Source organism: Peromyscus eremicus, chromosome 14 (genome assembly GCF_949786415.1).
Source record: "Peromyscus eremicus chromosome 14, PerEre_H2_v1, whole genome shotgun sequence".
NCBI lineage: Eukaryota > Metazoa > Chordata > Mammalia > Rodentia > Cricetidae > Peromyscus > Peromyscus eremicus.
Window position 1 is genome coordinate 28,609,983 of NC_081430.1, and position 16,479 is coordinate 28,626,461.

A 16,479-nucleotide genomic window follows, 5' to 3' on the forward strand; every position below is an offset into this window, starting at 1 on the left:
ATATTTTATAAGAATTAGGAGAATAAAGTCTGAAGTTTTCCAACACAAAGAAATGCTGTTTAGAAAAATGAAAGTGCTAATTAAAATAATCTGATCATAACTACACATAAGTATTGAATTATCACACCATACTCATAAATTTGTACAATTTTGTGTCAATCAATCAAAAAATTTAGGCCGGGTGTGGTGGCCCATGCCTTTAGTTCCAGCAGAGGCAGACAGATCTATATGAGTTTGAGGCCAGTACAGTCTACATAATGAGTTCTAGGACAGACAGAGATACATAGTGAAACCCTATCTCAAAAAAAAAAAGTACAGTGCTCTGATTTTACATTAAGCTTTCCAGGCTTTACTAGACTGTAAAATAACCAAGAAAACAGAGAAAGAGAAAGGTATATTTTATTGGCATTTTGGCCTAGCACAGTTCAATTCCAATAACACAGAACAAAGCGATTTATTTCAACAGTAGAGTATAACAATTAGCTGTTCCTGCTTTCCCATCGTCTGATTGTGTTCATGCAAGTACACTCACAGTCACCACTGCCCTTAGCAACTATCAGAGCACAACCTTGCATTTGCAGCACTTGGTACATAAAACTCATTGTCAAACTTATCTGCTTTAGCAATGTAAACATTTGCTACAAGTAAACTTGAAAGGTAAAAGTGACTGATACTAATCAATAAATCAAATAGAACTATCTCCACATGATATAGCTAAACATTATATAATACTGTCTCAGTAAGAACCACAAATTAATAAATTTCACAAGGAATCTGAAACAAAAAGTGAAGTGAAAACTCCTAAAGTGGTGTTAAAATACTGAAGGACACAATGGAAAATTTATCTAAGAAGGGAAAACAACAAAATGATATAACAAAAACAAAATATGGTTAATAATTTTAATAGTCTTTTTACTGTGAAGAATTTCTTTCATCACCCTGACAACATGCTTTATTTTTCTAGCTTCCTTAAAAAATTACTCTGGTTAGTCACATGAGTTGGGTACTTGGTGGGAATTTCACATTTAATGTCAGCTATGAGGTTGTAACCTCACTCAGATTTTTTAACTCTAATGATTTTTGCAAGTCACCAAAAACATTAAATTCCCTTCATAAGAATTACTACTATAAAGTCAAATAATTCCTAAATAAATCACACAAATAAATCCACTTTAACAAATACAGAATGGGGTATACATGTGTGCTAAAAAACACAGGAAAATTACGTGACAAAGAAGCAAACTCTTCATATGACATCACTACTAATTTGTTCCTTTCTGGCTGCTGTTAAATACCCCTAACAGGTCAGTGCGGATACCCAGTGCCACTGTGGATCTGTCTGCAGTATACAAATAAGTGTTCTCTGTAATACAAAGCAGACCATTCTAACTCTTTAAACATATTAAATCATAAAGACCTCAAATTTATAAAACCCGTTATAATACTGTACCAAGCAAAACCAACTTGTTCTCATTGCTCTTGTTATATTTCAGCTTAATCATCGATATTTGTTCATATGTCACTTCAGATCATACTGCCACAAAACAGATTTGGAGAGAGATCTCTGTTGCTTCCACAGATAAATGGAAAAAGCAAAAGAAACTGGAATAGTATTTCACCTTGAATGTCTAACACATGTGGCATGTCAAGCAGCACTTGACACAGCAAGTTTCTTCAAATGATCCATAAACACTTGTAAACTAACGTCATCTGTGAGAATAGGTGCTCCAGACTCCTGGAGGAAAAGAGAAGGATTTGTGATTAAAATACAGGGTGGTACTGAGGAATGCACATGGAAATCTACAACAGACAAGGACCTCATTTTAAATAGAGTAATGGCTACCACAGGGCCCTGCTTCCTGAGAGGGAACTCATCTAAATGCCCAGAATGGCCTGAGCAGCAGGTCTGTCTGTGGTGTAGGGGCTGCTCCTGAAACTCAAGCCTCTGTTAGGAAATAACTATCTCAGGATGGGGCTGGTCATCACTAAGACCAACAGTGTGAGAGTGGAGGGTTAGGGCTTTCAGATGGCCTGGCCTGGTGAGGATGCAGGGAAGGAGGAGCCATCGCTGCTGAGGTAAATGTGCAGCCACCCTAGACACATTACAGATACTTCAAAAAACACTGCTTACTATTTTCAGTTAAGTGTGAACCAATGACAATGTTAGAGATTCATTCAAACAACACAGCAAAAGCAGAGCTGTCCTGTGACCCAGCTGCCATGTACCACCTCTGAGCATTTACCCAAGGATCTAAGTCCTGCCACAGAGATGATAATGCTTGCATGCTCACATTTATTACTGAACTACTACTCACAATAGCTAGGCTACAGAACCAGCCAAGATTTCTATGAACAGATGAACAGATACAAAAAAAAAAAGTGGTATAAATGCACAGTGGAACATTATTTAGGTACAAAGAAATCATGACATTTGCAGAAAAATGGATGAAACTTGAAATTACTATTAAGAAAAGCAAGCCAGACTCAAAAGAAAAAAAAACCAAAACACATTTTCTCTCACCTAGGCTTGAGAGAGAGAGAGAAAGAAAGAGAGAGAGAGAGAGAGAGAGAGAGAGAGAGAGAGAGAGAAAGAGAGTTTGTGTGTGTGTGTGTGTGTGTGTGTGTGTGTGTGTGTGTGTGTGTGTGTGTGTGTGTGTGTATGAGATAAGACTAGGAAGGATACGATGAGAGAGGAAGAAGTAATTTTAATGAGGGTGTTGCAATGGGATACAGTTGTCATAGAAGCAGAAGGGAGTACTTGGGGCAAGAAAAGGGAATAAGATGTGGGACACTAAAAAGGCAGAGGGACAGGAGACAAATTAGAACAAAATATGGGGGCTAGAGGGATGGCACCAACTGTTCAGGGAGCTCGCTACTTTTGCAGAGGACCCGAGTTACATAGCAAGGAAGGACCCATATCAGGTGGTGCACAATTCACTGTAACATCAGCCCTAGTGAATCTGTCTCCATCTTCTGGTCTTCACAAGCACGGCACTCACATACTCACACACACACACACACACACACACACAAACACACACACACACACCTTATACATGTAATTAAAAATAAAATCTTAGCCGGGCGGTGGTGGCGCACACCTTTAATCCAGCACTCGGGAGGCAGAGCCAGGCGAATCTCTGTGAGTTCGAGGCCAGCCTGGGCTACCAAGTGAGTTCCAGGAGAGGCGCAAAGCTACACAGAGAAACCCTGTCTCGAAAAACCAAATAAATAAATAAATAAATAAATAAATAAATAAATAAAAATCTTTAAAAAAATAGCAACAAAAACAGGCAGTGGTGGTACACGCCTTTAATCCCAGCACTCAGAAGGTTGAGGCAGGCAAATCTCTGTGAGTTCAAGGCCATACTGGTCTACACAGCACATTCCAGGATAGCCAGGGCAGTTACACAGAGAAATCCTGTCTCAAAAAACAAGTAAATAAATAAAATATATCTTGCCAGGTGTAGTGGCACACATCTTTAATTCCAGCATTCAAGAGGCAAAGGTAGGTCAATCTCTGTTCAAGAATAGCCTGATCTACATAGAGAGTTCTAAGACAGTTAGGGTTATACAGAAAGACCCTTTCTCAAAAGAATACATAAATAAAATTAAATTAAAAAAATAAAAAAGAGGCCGGGCGGTGGTGGCGCACGCCTTTAATCCCAGCACTCGGGAGGCAGAGCCAGGCGGATCTCTGTGAGTTCAAGGCCAGCCTGGTCTCCAAAGCGAGTTCCAGGAAAGGCGCAAAGCTACACAGAGAAACCCTGTCTCGAAAAACCACAAAAAAAAAAAAAAATAAAATAAAAAAAAATAAAAAAATAAAAAAGTGGCAAATATAAAACACCATAAAGAAACCTATCACTGTGTATGCTAACCTAAAAAATTAATAATAATTGAAAAGAAAATAGCTAGAAGTTACAGAGATGGCCCAGCAGTCAAGAGTACTTGTTGCTCTAGCAGAAGATCCAGGTTTGGTTTGCAGCACACACATGGCAATGCAGTTCCAGGAAACCCACACCCTCTTCTGGCCTTGCTGGCCTCCTGCATACACATGTGCACACAATCTCATACAAGCCTGCATGCACACACAAATAAATAAATAAATAATCTCTCTCTTTATGTGTGTGTTAAGTTTGATCTCCAGACTCACTTCTCCCTGGCACTTTTAACAGAAATGTTAGCCAGAAGGAAGCAAACTCATACCATTCTTTCGTTTTTTTCATCATGTCATACATCATATTCTATTACATTCCCTTAGAAGCCTGTTTGTTTTCTAATGAGGGACGGAAAAAAAGTGGCTCTAGACAGGAGGGAGGTGAAAGGTACTGGAGGAGAAGATGGAGGGAAACATAATCAGGATTTACTACCTGAGGGAAAAATCTTTTTTCTTTTTCTTTTTTTTGTTTTTTGTTATTTGTTTTTTTTGCTTTTTTTTTTGAGACAAGGTTTATCTGCATAGCCTTGGCCATCCTGTAACTCAGTTTGTAAACCAGGTGAACTCACAGATCTGGCTACCTCTCCCTCCCGAGTGCTGGGATTAAAGGCATACACCACCACTGCCTGACAAGCAATGTCAGGTTATTTTTTATTTAATTTTTATTTTAAGCCCATTAGTATTTTGACAGCATTCATGTCTGTGTGAGGGTGTTGGATCCCATGCATGGAGTTGCCATGTGGGTGCTGGGAGCTGAACCCGGGTCCTCTGGAAGAGCAGTCTGGGCTCTTAATTGCTGAGCCATCACTCCAGGACCCCCAAAAATCTATTTTCAATAAAAGGGAAAAATAAAATATATCCAAAGGTTCAGCAGGGAAAGGTACACGCCATGCAAGCCTGAAGACCTGTATTCAATCCCTTATACCCACATAAAGGTGAAGTAGAGAGCTAACTTCAAGGTTGCCTTCTGACCTCCACATGCACTGTGGCATGTGTGCATAGGCATACACACACCACACACACACACACACACACACACACACACACACACACACACTCCAGAAACAAAATTTAAAAACTAAGACAAATAAAATACATCCAAGATTAGACATTGAGGCTCAAGATTTACATCACTTAGGATATGAAGCACTGCATAACAGTGTTAGAGTGATGCCCTCTTCAGGCCATTCATGAATAACATTTGTCACTGGAGTTGTGTGTGCATGCGTGTCTGTGCGCGCGCGCGTGTCTGTGTGTGTGTCTCTGTGTGTGTGTGTGTGTGTGTGTGTGTGTGTGTTCTTTTTTATTATTATTATTAAAAGTCATCATTAAAAGCCTTTTTCCCCACATCTGTCTCACAAGCCAGGATCCTGTTTCTATATTTTGATTATTCATCAACCTGTTTCTTATATCAGAAGCATAAGTACTATCCAAAATGTTTCTGATGTCCTTCTAACTTGGTATTGGCGGAATCATAGCAATTGAATTGGAAACAAGTTCACTATCATTCCCCTCGAGGACTAAATCATCTTTCTGGGACTGAGATACTGAATAAACAACATGTGTCCTCCTATGGACTCTGGATATTTACATTGATAAAATGTGAGCACACACAGACCCCACCCTGTGAGGAAGCCCAGTATGATGCCCTTCATCATGTTGTGCACTGACTACAGACAGTACAGACAGCAGCCAGTTCCTTTCCATCCCCCACCAGCCCTCGGCCCAGAGCCACATCTTATTCTTCCCAAGGAAACTGAGTTCAACACAGATGTGACTAAAGTTCTCCCAGAGACTTCCTTGGGAGCTCTTCACAATAACTATACACCCCTTCACAGTGATGTTGACGTTTTCTGGAATGCTGACACTGAGTGCTGAGAATGGCCGACATCCTCATAGCACATGAGGCAGAAAAGAGTTTTACATTTTTTCCGTTGGGGGCATTCAAGGTCCTCCACAATTCAATCCACAGTTTTAAGTTCTACAACTCATTTCTACCTACACTCTATCACAGCCCACACTTTCTGAATTCCCTATTCTCCATGGATTTCCACCCATGGAGATAAAAGCCTTCCTTAAACCAAACAGTCCTTTCATGGAGCTCTTTCCTCCTCACACACCCTCTCCTGTCACCACCATGGGGCCGATTCTTCTTCCACCCCTCCATCCTTTCTAGTTCCCTGTAGTCACACTTTGCATATTCTGTCCTGTACTGCACTGATGTGGCTTATCTCTAGTACTGGACCACAAGCTCTCCACAGGCTGGGGAGGCTGTCATCACACACCCTGGAGTGCCAGCACAGAGCCCATGCAGACTGGATATTCCAAAAGCGTTGGCATGCGGCATCAAGAGGTAGGACTTGAACCAATCTAAGACATGGAGATAATTATTTCCAGGCTTCTTGCCTCCCTTCTTAACCACAATCCTTGAGCCCTCCTGGCTTACTGTGGTCTTCTGTAGCTCATAGCTTGAGTTATCATATGCCTGTCTTTTAGACTTTATTGCTTTTTATCTCCAGTGTATTGGTGCTAAACTTGGAATCTGGAGAGGTTCTATGTGACAAGATTGCTTTTTTATTTTCTAATAAAATACTAGCACCAAATACTAATTATATTTTCTACTCTTCCCTTATATTTTCCCACAGAAATCATCATTAAATACACAGGGAAAATGTGGCTTTTACTAAAATAACTAAGAACACAAAAAGAAATTGTTTCCAAGACTCTTATTCACACTTACCTGTCCCCAGGCATACATGTTATTATGAGTCTGTGAAGGGTTCACCTTTGAAAGGAGGAAACGTGCCTAAAAAGCATAAATAAATAAATAAATAAATAATAACAGCACCAATCAGAAACAGACTTAGTAAGATAAGCTACATATAACATACCATCTAACACCAACTTAACTGAATATACTGGTAAAATTAACTTTGTTAAAATTTAACATACATGTGCACAGGCCACAGTATAAAGAAATAATGTATTCTTTCAACATTACATATTTGTAACAGTGGTAAAATATTAAAATACAAAGCCCCAAACTCAGCATATGAAAATCATATGTACAGAACTAGAGAGATGGTTCAGCAGTTAAGAGCACTGGTTGCTCTTCCAGGGGACTGCGGTTGGGTTCCCAGAACCCACGTGACTCAAAACCACCTGTAACTATAATCCTAGGGATACCATCCTTCTCCTCACTTCCTTTGTCCCTGCATGAATGTGGTGCACAAATTAAATAAATATAGGCAAAACACCCAAACACATTAAATAAGTTTAAAAATGTTTCAACTGTAAACCTAAAAATCATTTTAAAATAAGTCTTAAAATACAGGTTTTTTGGGGGGTGGGGGTTTGTGGGGTGTTTTTGCTTTGTTTTGTTTTGTTTTTTACCCAAGACAGGGTTTCTCTGTGTAGCTTTGGAGCCTGTCCTGGAACTCGCTCTATAGACCAGGCTGGCCTCGAACTCACAGAGATCCTCCTGGCTCTGCCTCCTGAGTGCTAAGATTAAAAGCATGCGCCACCACCGCCTGGCCACAGTGTTTTCCTTAACCTGACAAGTTACTTTCTACCAAACTGAAACAAATTACCAAAACTTCATATTCATAGGCCTTACCAGTGAACAGATTTAAGGAGCAGGAGAAGAGGGAGAGAAAACTGTGGTTGGTATGTAAAATAAATAAAAAAATTAAATGGAAAAAAGTACCCTAAATGATTTTCCAAACAGTTCTTACGTTTTTGCTAATCTACAGCTGGCACATTGTCAGGATGGCCAATCATGGCTGCTGTGAACTAGAGAATGCTGGCTGTTTTAGGAAACTAGGCAGTAACTGTAATGCTTTGTTCTCAAAGCATTGCAAAAAGCCGCCCTCCCCTCCCGTCTCCTTCCCTTGCCCTTGGCCTTGTGTGGTAGAAGCTCTCATTACAAACAACACAAGCAGGAGCACCTCACTGCAGTCTACACACACAACACAGGGACGCTCCTCACCTGGCTTCCACCATGCTCAGTGTCAATGTATCTCGGCATTGGAAATCTGGAGTGCAGAATCTCCTGGGCGTCATCGACTGGGGCTTGCAGAAGGTGCCGGAAGTTCTCATATTCTGGCATGTCCTGGTATCCCGACTTCCGCCATTGTGCTATAGTCTAATTTTACAACAATTAAAGGAATGATTTTAAATTTCTTGGTGATCTAAATTTCTTGAGAATTTTCTTCAAAGGAAGTTATCAGAAAACAGGATAAGATTGGCCCTGAATCAAGGCCAGCAGTTTGCTGAAGCTGTTGGTTTCAAGCAGGTGCCTAAATAAATGTCTTTCGATGGTCTGCTGGGCATTTCAGAAATTTAAAAATGGTATGGTTAATTCCTTAGAAAAAAGCATCTGGCTGAAAAAAATAAACAAATGAAAAAGAAAGAAAGAAAACAGGATAAGAGAAAATACTCTCACTTACCTCAATTTCTAAACTTACAAGAACTTATTTCAGCAGAGAAAATGTAAGTAAAAGAGTATATTACTAAATACAAAATTAGCATATTTCCTCTTCAATTTAAGAGTAAAACAAAAGCAGGTGCACTAAACACACCTTGTAATCTCAGCTGCTCAGAAAGCTGAGGTGGGGTTACTTAAGTTCAGAGTTCAAAACCAACATAGGGAGAAAAGAAGGAAGGGAGGAAGGGGGGAGGGAGGGAGAAAGGGAGGGAGTCTAATAGAAAAACAGGTTTAAAGGCAGAGCAGGCATGATGGTGCACACCTGTAACCCCAGCACTGAAGAGGTAGAGGCAGCAGGATCAACACAAGCTTAAAGCCAGCCTGGCCAATCTACCAAGTCCCAGAGCAACCAGGGCTACAAAAGATGACCATGTTTCAAAAACTGAAAACAAAAGGAACAAAAAGAAATGTAAAGTAAAATTATACTGTGTTTAAAACATAAGACAAAAGAAATAGAAATGCCAGGAAAAAAAAGTTAAAACACTATCATATCAAATTAGTATTTACTAAAACATGTCTTCCTTTTCTGTGAGGGGTTTCTATCAAAAATTCCTAGACACTTCAAAGGTCTACTTTCAAGAAGTCTTCACCAATGGAGTTACATTCTTTTGTTTTGATTTTTTTTGTTGTTGTTGACAGAATCTCTCTATACAGTCCTGGAACTGGCTATGTAGTCCAGGCTGACCTCAAAGTCACAGAGATCTGCCTGCCTCTGCCTCCCGAGTGCTGGGATGAAAGGCATACACCACCATGCTGTTAGAGTTACATTCTGATAAGAGAAATAAACTAAAAACAATGATAGCAATAATGTTATAAAAACAATGCATTGTAGAAGGGAAACTGTATCCACATTTATATTAAATGAGTCTAGAGCCATATTAATTAATTCTGAATTTTAAGGCTGGTTTGGAATCCAAGTTATCTGACTCAGTCAATGTATAATCTGTATAACTTTATATTCTGCAACTCAAAGACTAATGTACTTTGGACTTCTCATATTAACAAAGTTAAAGCAAAAATTACCATTAAAGAAAAAGAAAAAACCTGTCTCTGTTATTCTTCTTAAAATATAAGGTACATTAGAAGCTGGCATCAATTAAAAATAAACAAACAAAAAAAAACCCAAAAAATAGTAGTTGGAGACGTGGTTCAGTGCTTAAGAGCATTTTGCAGAGGGTCCAAATTCAGATCCTAGCACTCACATCAGGAAGTTCATAGTTGCCTGTAACTCCAGCTCTTCTAACTCCATTAGCACCTGCACTCATGGGTACATGGGTGCCCATGAGTAAACATACACATTTAAAAACAAATCTTTAAAAATACAAAACAAAAATATAATTAAAAATTTTTGAGACAGGGTCTCACCATGTAGCCGCTTGGCCTAGAACTTGCTATGTAAACCAGATTAGCCTCAAACTCACAGAGCAGACTTCCAAGTGCTGGATCAAAGACATGTCACCAAGCCCAGTGCACAAATCCTTCTTAAAATACTGGATAGTACTATTTAAAAGGATATTAGAGGGCCAAGTGTGGTGGCTAACACCAATAATCCCACCATAGGAGGTTGAAACAGGAGAATTATGAGTCCAAGGGAAGGCAAGACTATCATATCACACAGTGTCTCAACACTCAGCCATCCTCGTCAATAAATAAAATCTAAAATAATTTACAAATATGGTAACCACGAAAATAAATCCTATAATTGATAATACACTACACTACAAGCTAAAGCAGGGATCCAGGAAAAACTAGAAGTGCCTTCCAAACTGCCCATGGCAGTATTTTCATACATGGAGGACAGACTAAGCATTGGCTGAATGAATAAATGCAGGAATAGACTTCTGCTAAATACCCAAAGTAAAGCTGAACAGCTACCCACTCTGGTCTTTTAACCTCTCAGCACTTCAAAAACTTATAAATTTCCATTTATGCCTTACATGAGTTTTCAGGTTATAGGGAACATGTAGAAAAGCCTTTAGATTACATATAGCAATGAAAAAGCAAGTTAGCCCATTGACAAAAGCTGACTTTTTCCCTCCATTTCTTTAGGTGAAACCCAAGAGTGTGACAGGTCCATGGTTATACTTTCATAGTACTGTGCTTTGTGTAAATCCATTTGTCCACTAGTGTGTGAACAAAACAACAAAGTAAACACAAGCAGGCTCAGTATGATTGACACCCAAAATCCTATACCATGAAGAACCGCATTGTGTATGTACTGGTTGAGTATTTTGTATAAAATCTGTGAGAGCAGAAGCACTATGGATTTCAGGTACTTTCATGTATTTATATATATATATATATATATATGTATAGGTATGTGTAAATTCATATTAAGATACTTGGGGGGATAGGTACCAAGCCTAAACACAAAATTCACTTAGGTTTAAATATTTCTTATGCCTGAAGACAATACTATACATTTTAAATAATTTTGAGCATTAGGGCCAGCAAGCTGGCTCCGTGGGTAAATGCAAATGCCTCCAAGCCTGAGGACATAGTTTGATGCCAGGGACTCATAAGGGAGGGAAAGAACTGATTCCCACAAGTTATCCTTTGACCTCTGCACAAATAAACAAACAATTATTTATTTAAAATAAAATAAACAAAATTAGTTTTATTCAAAAATTTAAATAATAACTATCAACATAAGAAAATAGGATTTTCCATCTGTAACATTTTGTTACTCAAAATGTTTGGATTTTGGAGTACATTGAATTTTTAACTTTTGGATTAGACAGTCAACCTGTATCTTATTATAAATCAAGGCTTAGCATGGACTAAATATGAGCCACATATTAGACAGGGAAAACTTTTTATTCCAAGTGAAAAGATTTTACATACATAGCTTTAAATGCTATTGTCTTACCTCACCGTGATAAATCAAAATCTGGAAAAAGGTGTCCATGAGAAGAATGCGATCTGCAAGAATGCTGCTGCTGTCCAGAAGAACTGGCTGAAAGGAAGCAATGATAGAGATGAAGGTTATCGTTTGCAGTTGTTATTTAGTTTTAAATTTGCATACTAGGTATTTCATATTACAGCGCCATCCAGGAAAGTGAGCTGTTGTAGCTCCTTTTCCCTTCATCTTAGTTTTTCAATGTTCAATTCATCAAATGTTGCCTGACATTGTAAATTCTCAGTGTATTTCATTTTTCTAAGGAATCTCTCTAACACTGAAGTAACAATTTTAAAAGTCAATGTGCCAGGTGTGATGGTGCCCAAGTTCAATCCCAGCCCTTGGGAGGCACAGACAGGAATCTCTGTGAGTTTCAAGCCAGCTTGGTCTACACAGCAAGCTCCAGATCAGCCAAGACTATATAGAGACTGTGTGTTGTAACACAAATTGCTAAACAGTCTTATTAATAAAAAACCCGGAGCCAGATATTAGGGTGAATGCTGAAAGATCAAAGAAACAGAACAGGCCACGGCCAACTTCACCTCACCAACTCCTCTGCTGATCCTGTTTCCTCAAACTGGAAGCCTCTGAGTCTTCATCCAAATGGATCTCAGCTGAACTGCTGCTAAAAGCCTCCAGGTGTCCAGGACACCTTCAGGGCAGAGCTATTGTTCTGAGCAGCAGTGTGCAGGATACCTCCCCCTCCAGAGCTGAACTGTCTCCTTGAAGTTCAGCTATCAGAGCTGTGGTACACAGGTCAAGGTGTTGCCTGACTCCCCAGGTAGTCAGGACACCTTTCCAGAGTTGCAAAACGTGCAATTTACCTACAATTTTGGTGCCGAAACCCAGAACACCAAATCCAGAACGTGAGTTTTGCAACCAGTTTACTAACAGTGAGGTCAGAAAGCATAGACAACAGGGTAGGCGAGGGAACAAACAGTACTTGCTGCTCTTTCAGAGGTCCTGAGTTCAGTCCCCAGAACTCGCGTCAGGCAACTCACAAACAATTCCAGGTAACTCCAGCTGCAGTGGACACAACAGCCTCCCGTGTCCTCCATGACCACCCACATGCATGTGCACATAGTGACACACATACACACACATGTGAAAATAAATTTAAAGTGTGGGGGCTGGAGAGATGGCACAGAAACCACATGGTGACTGGGAACTGCCTGTAACTCTACTTCCAGAGATCCAACACCCTCTTCTAGCCTCCTCAGACACCAAGCACACACATGATGCTCAGAAATCAAAAAATTCAAATTTAAAAGAAAATCTTCTTTTAGTATGGACAACAAATAACCTTGAGTTTAACTGTGTCAGGGAGCAGAGAAATTAAGTGATAATTAGGACAAAGTGAGTTTTTGATGATTTGCTTTTAAAGATAAGTGTTATTAAAGTTACGACGTTAATGAGAATGGCTCAGAAAATTGAGAGAGAAAGAGAACTAACACTAAAAGAAAAACATTACGCAAACGCAGTTACACAATGGCTGGGACTGGACAAGGACAGGTGCTCGAGAGGAAGGACTCAGTTCTCTTCTAAGCTATTCTTCAACTCTTGGGTATAACAAGTAGTAACAAGCCAGGCATGGTGGTGGCGCACGCTTTTAATCCCAGTACTTGGGAGGCAGAGGCAGGAGTACCTCTGTGAGTTAGAGGCCAGCCTGGTCTACATAGTGAGTTCCAGGACAGCCAGGGCTACAGAGAGAAGCCTTGTTTCAAAAAGACAAAAAGAAAGTAACCAACGGGGGCATCATTTTACTATTTTATGAGACTTGAGGTATAACAATACAAAAGATATAATAAACACCCAGTTGTACTGACCTTCCCTAAGGTACCATTTCCAAATATATCTATTATATAGGTTTTTGTGGAGGCCCAAATCACTCAGGGTCAGAGAATCTGAGCTTGCTTTACCCAGCAGAGATGCATAAGAAGATGATTTGGCCACAGGCATGGTTACCAGGTGTTTGAAATGGTCTACACTTGGCTGTACAGTATATGTTGATCTAGCAAGGCGGAGTTCTTTTTGCCTTGCTCCTTGGTATGTTATAAAAAGACTTTTGAATAAACCTTTGAGGCTGTCGGGTATTAATCCAGGCCCTCCCGGAGCTTTCCTGAGTTTCTGTATTTCTTCTAGTCGTCTAGGTCTCTCTATCTAGCTAATATTTTCTCATTCCTCTCTCCTCTTCCTAAAAAAGGTGGGAGCTGGCTTCCCACAGGTTTTTAGATTTTTGTTTTTGTTTTTGTTTTTGTTTTTTGAGACTGGGTTTCTCTGTAGCTCTGGCTGTCCAGGAACTTGCTTTGTAGACCAGGCTGGCCTCAAACTCACAGAGATCTGCCTCCTTCTGCCTCGCACGTGCTATGATTAAAGGTGGTTATATAGTTTTAAATGGTAAAATGGATAATTCAAATTATGAAAAGGAAAAACTATTTATTTAATAATAGATAAAAATGTGTGGAACAGTTTCCCAAAATAACTCAGAGGGTGACTTTATCACTCTTCCAAATACATATCTTTAGGATAATTGTATCTTACCTTCTTAAAAGACCAAAGGGAAATAAGGTACATGAAAACAAGAGACTGGGACTATGACAGATTGTGTGCCAGACATGAAGCTATAGCCATCTCCTCCAGAACCATGATCATTTCTGAGCCTTCAAAGACTAGTCATAAACTCTATTGAGCTTTGCCAACAAAACACTAAACAGTCACCCAAGAATATCTTCTATAATACTTTTGTATTATTTAATGACATAACCTACCAAATTGTCTACTAAACAGGGAACACTCAATTAAATATTTTTAAATTAATATCTTGCAATCATAATTTAACAAATTCCAAATTAATTTCAAAACAACAGTTGTTTTCACTTTGTTAATACCACACATCACAGTAAAAAGACAAATCAACTCTCTTTATCCTCTTACCTCTGGTGGGCCACTAAAAGAATAGGCATACAGAATGGGCTGAATCATGATTAGAGACTGTGTCAGATCTTGACGCATGAAATGGTGACGATAATATGAACTCTCATCAGGACTATTGTTAAAAACTTGCAAGAAAGGAGATCTTCTCAAGTGAAACATAAACTACAAGACAAAACAGGTGAGATAGCTTTTACTGATTTTAATATGGCAATAGCAGTTCCATAACAAAACATTTGGTTATATTACTGCATCACATTGGCAACACACACAAATAAAAACACCTTCTGTTAAGAATAAACTAAAGCAGGACTGCAGAGATGGCTTAGCACTTAAGTGCACTTACTAATGGACTGAGGGGTATTGGGGCTTCAGTTACCAGAACCCACACTTGGTTCACAAGTCCCTGTAACTTCATTTCAGGGTATCAGAAGCCCTGGTCTCTGCAGACACTTGCACATACATGGTGCACATAAACTCAGACAGGCACATACACAGACACATAAAATAAAAATATAAATGTCTTTTTCAAAACAATATTCTAAAGTATATCCCAAGAAAGCTTGTCCTCATACTCATGAGCTATGTCTGGGCTGGTGAAACAGCTCTACAGTTAAGAGAGCCTGCTAGCATGGGGATTAGAGTTCTGCTCTGGCACCCAAATAACAAGCTATTTGGGGGGAGGGAGGGGCCAAGGAATACCTAGGCTGGAAACCTTGCCTCAAGAGAAACAAAAGGGCTGTATGATAATGGCGCACACTTTTAATCTCAGCTCTTAGGAGACAGAGGCAGGGGGATCTCTGAGTTTGAGGCCAGCCTGGTCTACAGAGTGAGATCTAGGACAGCCAGGGCTACACAGAGAAACCCTGTCTCAAAAGACCAAAAGGAAAACATTAAAAGTTGAAGTTTCAGGACAAAGCTTTTATAGTCAAACATGAACTTTACTGAAGCAATAAAGATACAAGTGTGTAACCCCAGCACTTGGAAGATGAAGGCAAGAACATGACAAGTTCAAAATGAACCCTGCCTACAAAACGAGACTCTGTCTCAAAAACAGGAAAACACACACACACACACACACACACACAGACACACACACACACACACACACACACACACACACACACACACACACACACGGTGAAGGTGCTATAAGGCAAGTTAAGCTCACGTCTCCTACCTGGTATGGCACTATAAAATTGGTCTCAGTGCTGACTATATGCCACCAGATTATCTCCTCAGTAAAATTACAGCACACACCTTCTTTTGGCATAGCTGTAACTGGAACCTCTTACCTTCAATGGCATGCTAATGGGCTTTAGCCTTGCTTACACACACAGTCAGCTTCAGTTAAGTCTTCAGGCACCATAAATAGTGACTATTTGTAAGGCCCATATGGGGATATTATATTCTTTTCATTAACTACAGAGCATAAAATTAATTTCTGAGTTATCCCAAAATTAAAAGAATAATCCAATAAAATATGTTCATAGATGATTATTAAAAGATAAACAAAAAGAAAGATGAAACTCAGTACTATTGGTAACAAGAGAACAGCATGTTCCTTGAATAGCTTACCTGTGGATAAAGGGAAAATGTTTCTGAAAACCGGAAGGAACTTGGGTCATCCTTGTGATATTCTCCAAATTTCTGACACTAAATAAAATAAAATATTAGTGATTTGTTCCTGGTATAATAACTAAAATTCTACCCATAAAATTCTATATATAAAAAGTTGCTAACTTTTTAGGAAACAGATACTGAAGATAGGGTAAAGTTGGAATACTACGTATTGACTTAGCAAGAGACTAATTACAACCAAAAAACCATTTGAATTTCAGAAAGACAACAACTTGCTCCAAAATGTTTAGATTTGTTTTAAGCAAATGTCTTTTGTAGCAAATAAGGAATATGTAAATGTCAATGGGGGGAGAAGGGAGAGGCCAACAGAAGCTTCCTAAGACTATCAGAGTATCTTTTTTCAATACTGGCCAAGACAGAACAATGCACAATCAACACACCACAGCAGCTACAAAAGTAAGCTGCTGGTCCAAAGTTTGCCATACTGAAAGTGCCCAAAAGAAAAAAAAAAAAAAAGTCTAGTAAAGAGAAGGATTTACAGAAGCAAAAATTAGAATGAAATAAGGTCACTCACACAGGCAACAGGGAAGCAAGTCACCTATGAGAATATGACAAGGGGCATCCAGCTGCCTTGCACGATCATGA

The 16,479-nt window shown here is 39.3% G+C and overlaps 1 protein-coding gene and 1 non-coding gene across 4 annotated transcripts in view; one reads left to right on the forward strand and one right to left on the reverse strand.

Annotated features, from left to right (window-relative positions):
* LOC131924426 (protein transport protein Sec23A) overlaps positions 1-16,479 on the reverse strand; it is a 72,919-nt gene that overhangs the window by 16,044 nt on the left and 40,396 nt on the right. The window contains exons 15-20 of one of the 3 annotated variants that reach the window (XM_059279707.1): positions 15,832-15,909; positions 14,257-14,418; positions 11,293-11,379; positions 7,926-8,081; positions 6,678-6,743; positions 1,620-1,735 (exon numbers count right to left, since the gene is read on the reverse strand). In XM_059279707.1, the coding sequence (XP_059135690.1) occupies positions 1,646-1,735; positions 6,678-6,743; positions 7,926-8,081; positions 11,293-11,379; positions 14,257-14,418; positions 15,832-15,909 (639 nt within the window). In that variant the 3' untranslated portion in view covers positions 1,620-1,645. Of the gene's footprint in view, positions 1-381; positions 1,736-6,677; positions 6,744-7,925; positions 8,082-8,113; positions 8,320-11,292; positions 11,380-14,256; positions 14,419-15,831; positions 15,910-16,479 lie in introns of those variants that run through there. The other 2 variants (XM_059279706.1, XM_059279708.1) reach the window with 2 other exon arrangements.
* Positions 8,181-8,317, forward strand: LOC131924798 (small nucleolar RNA SNORA2/SNORA34 family). The gene has a single exon (XR_009383058.1). It is a non-coding gene; the product is annotated as a small nucleolar RNA SNORA2/SNORA34 family (small nucleolar RNA).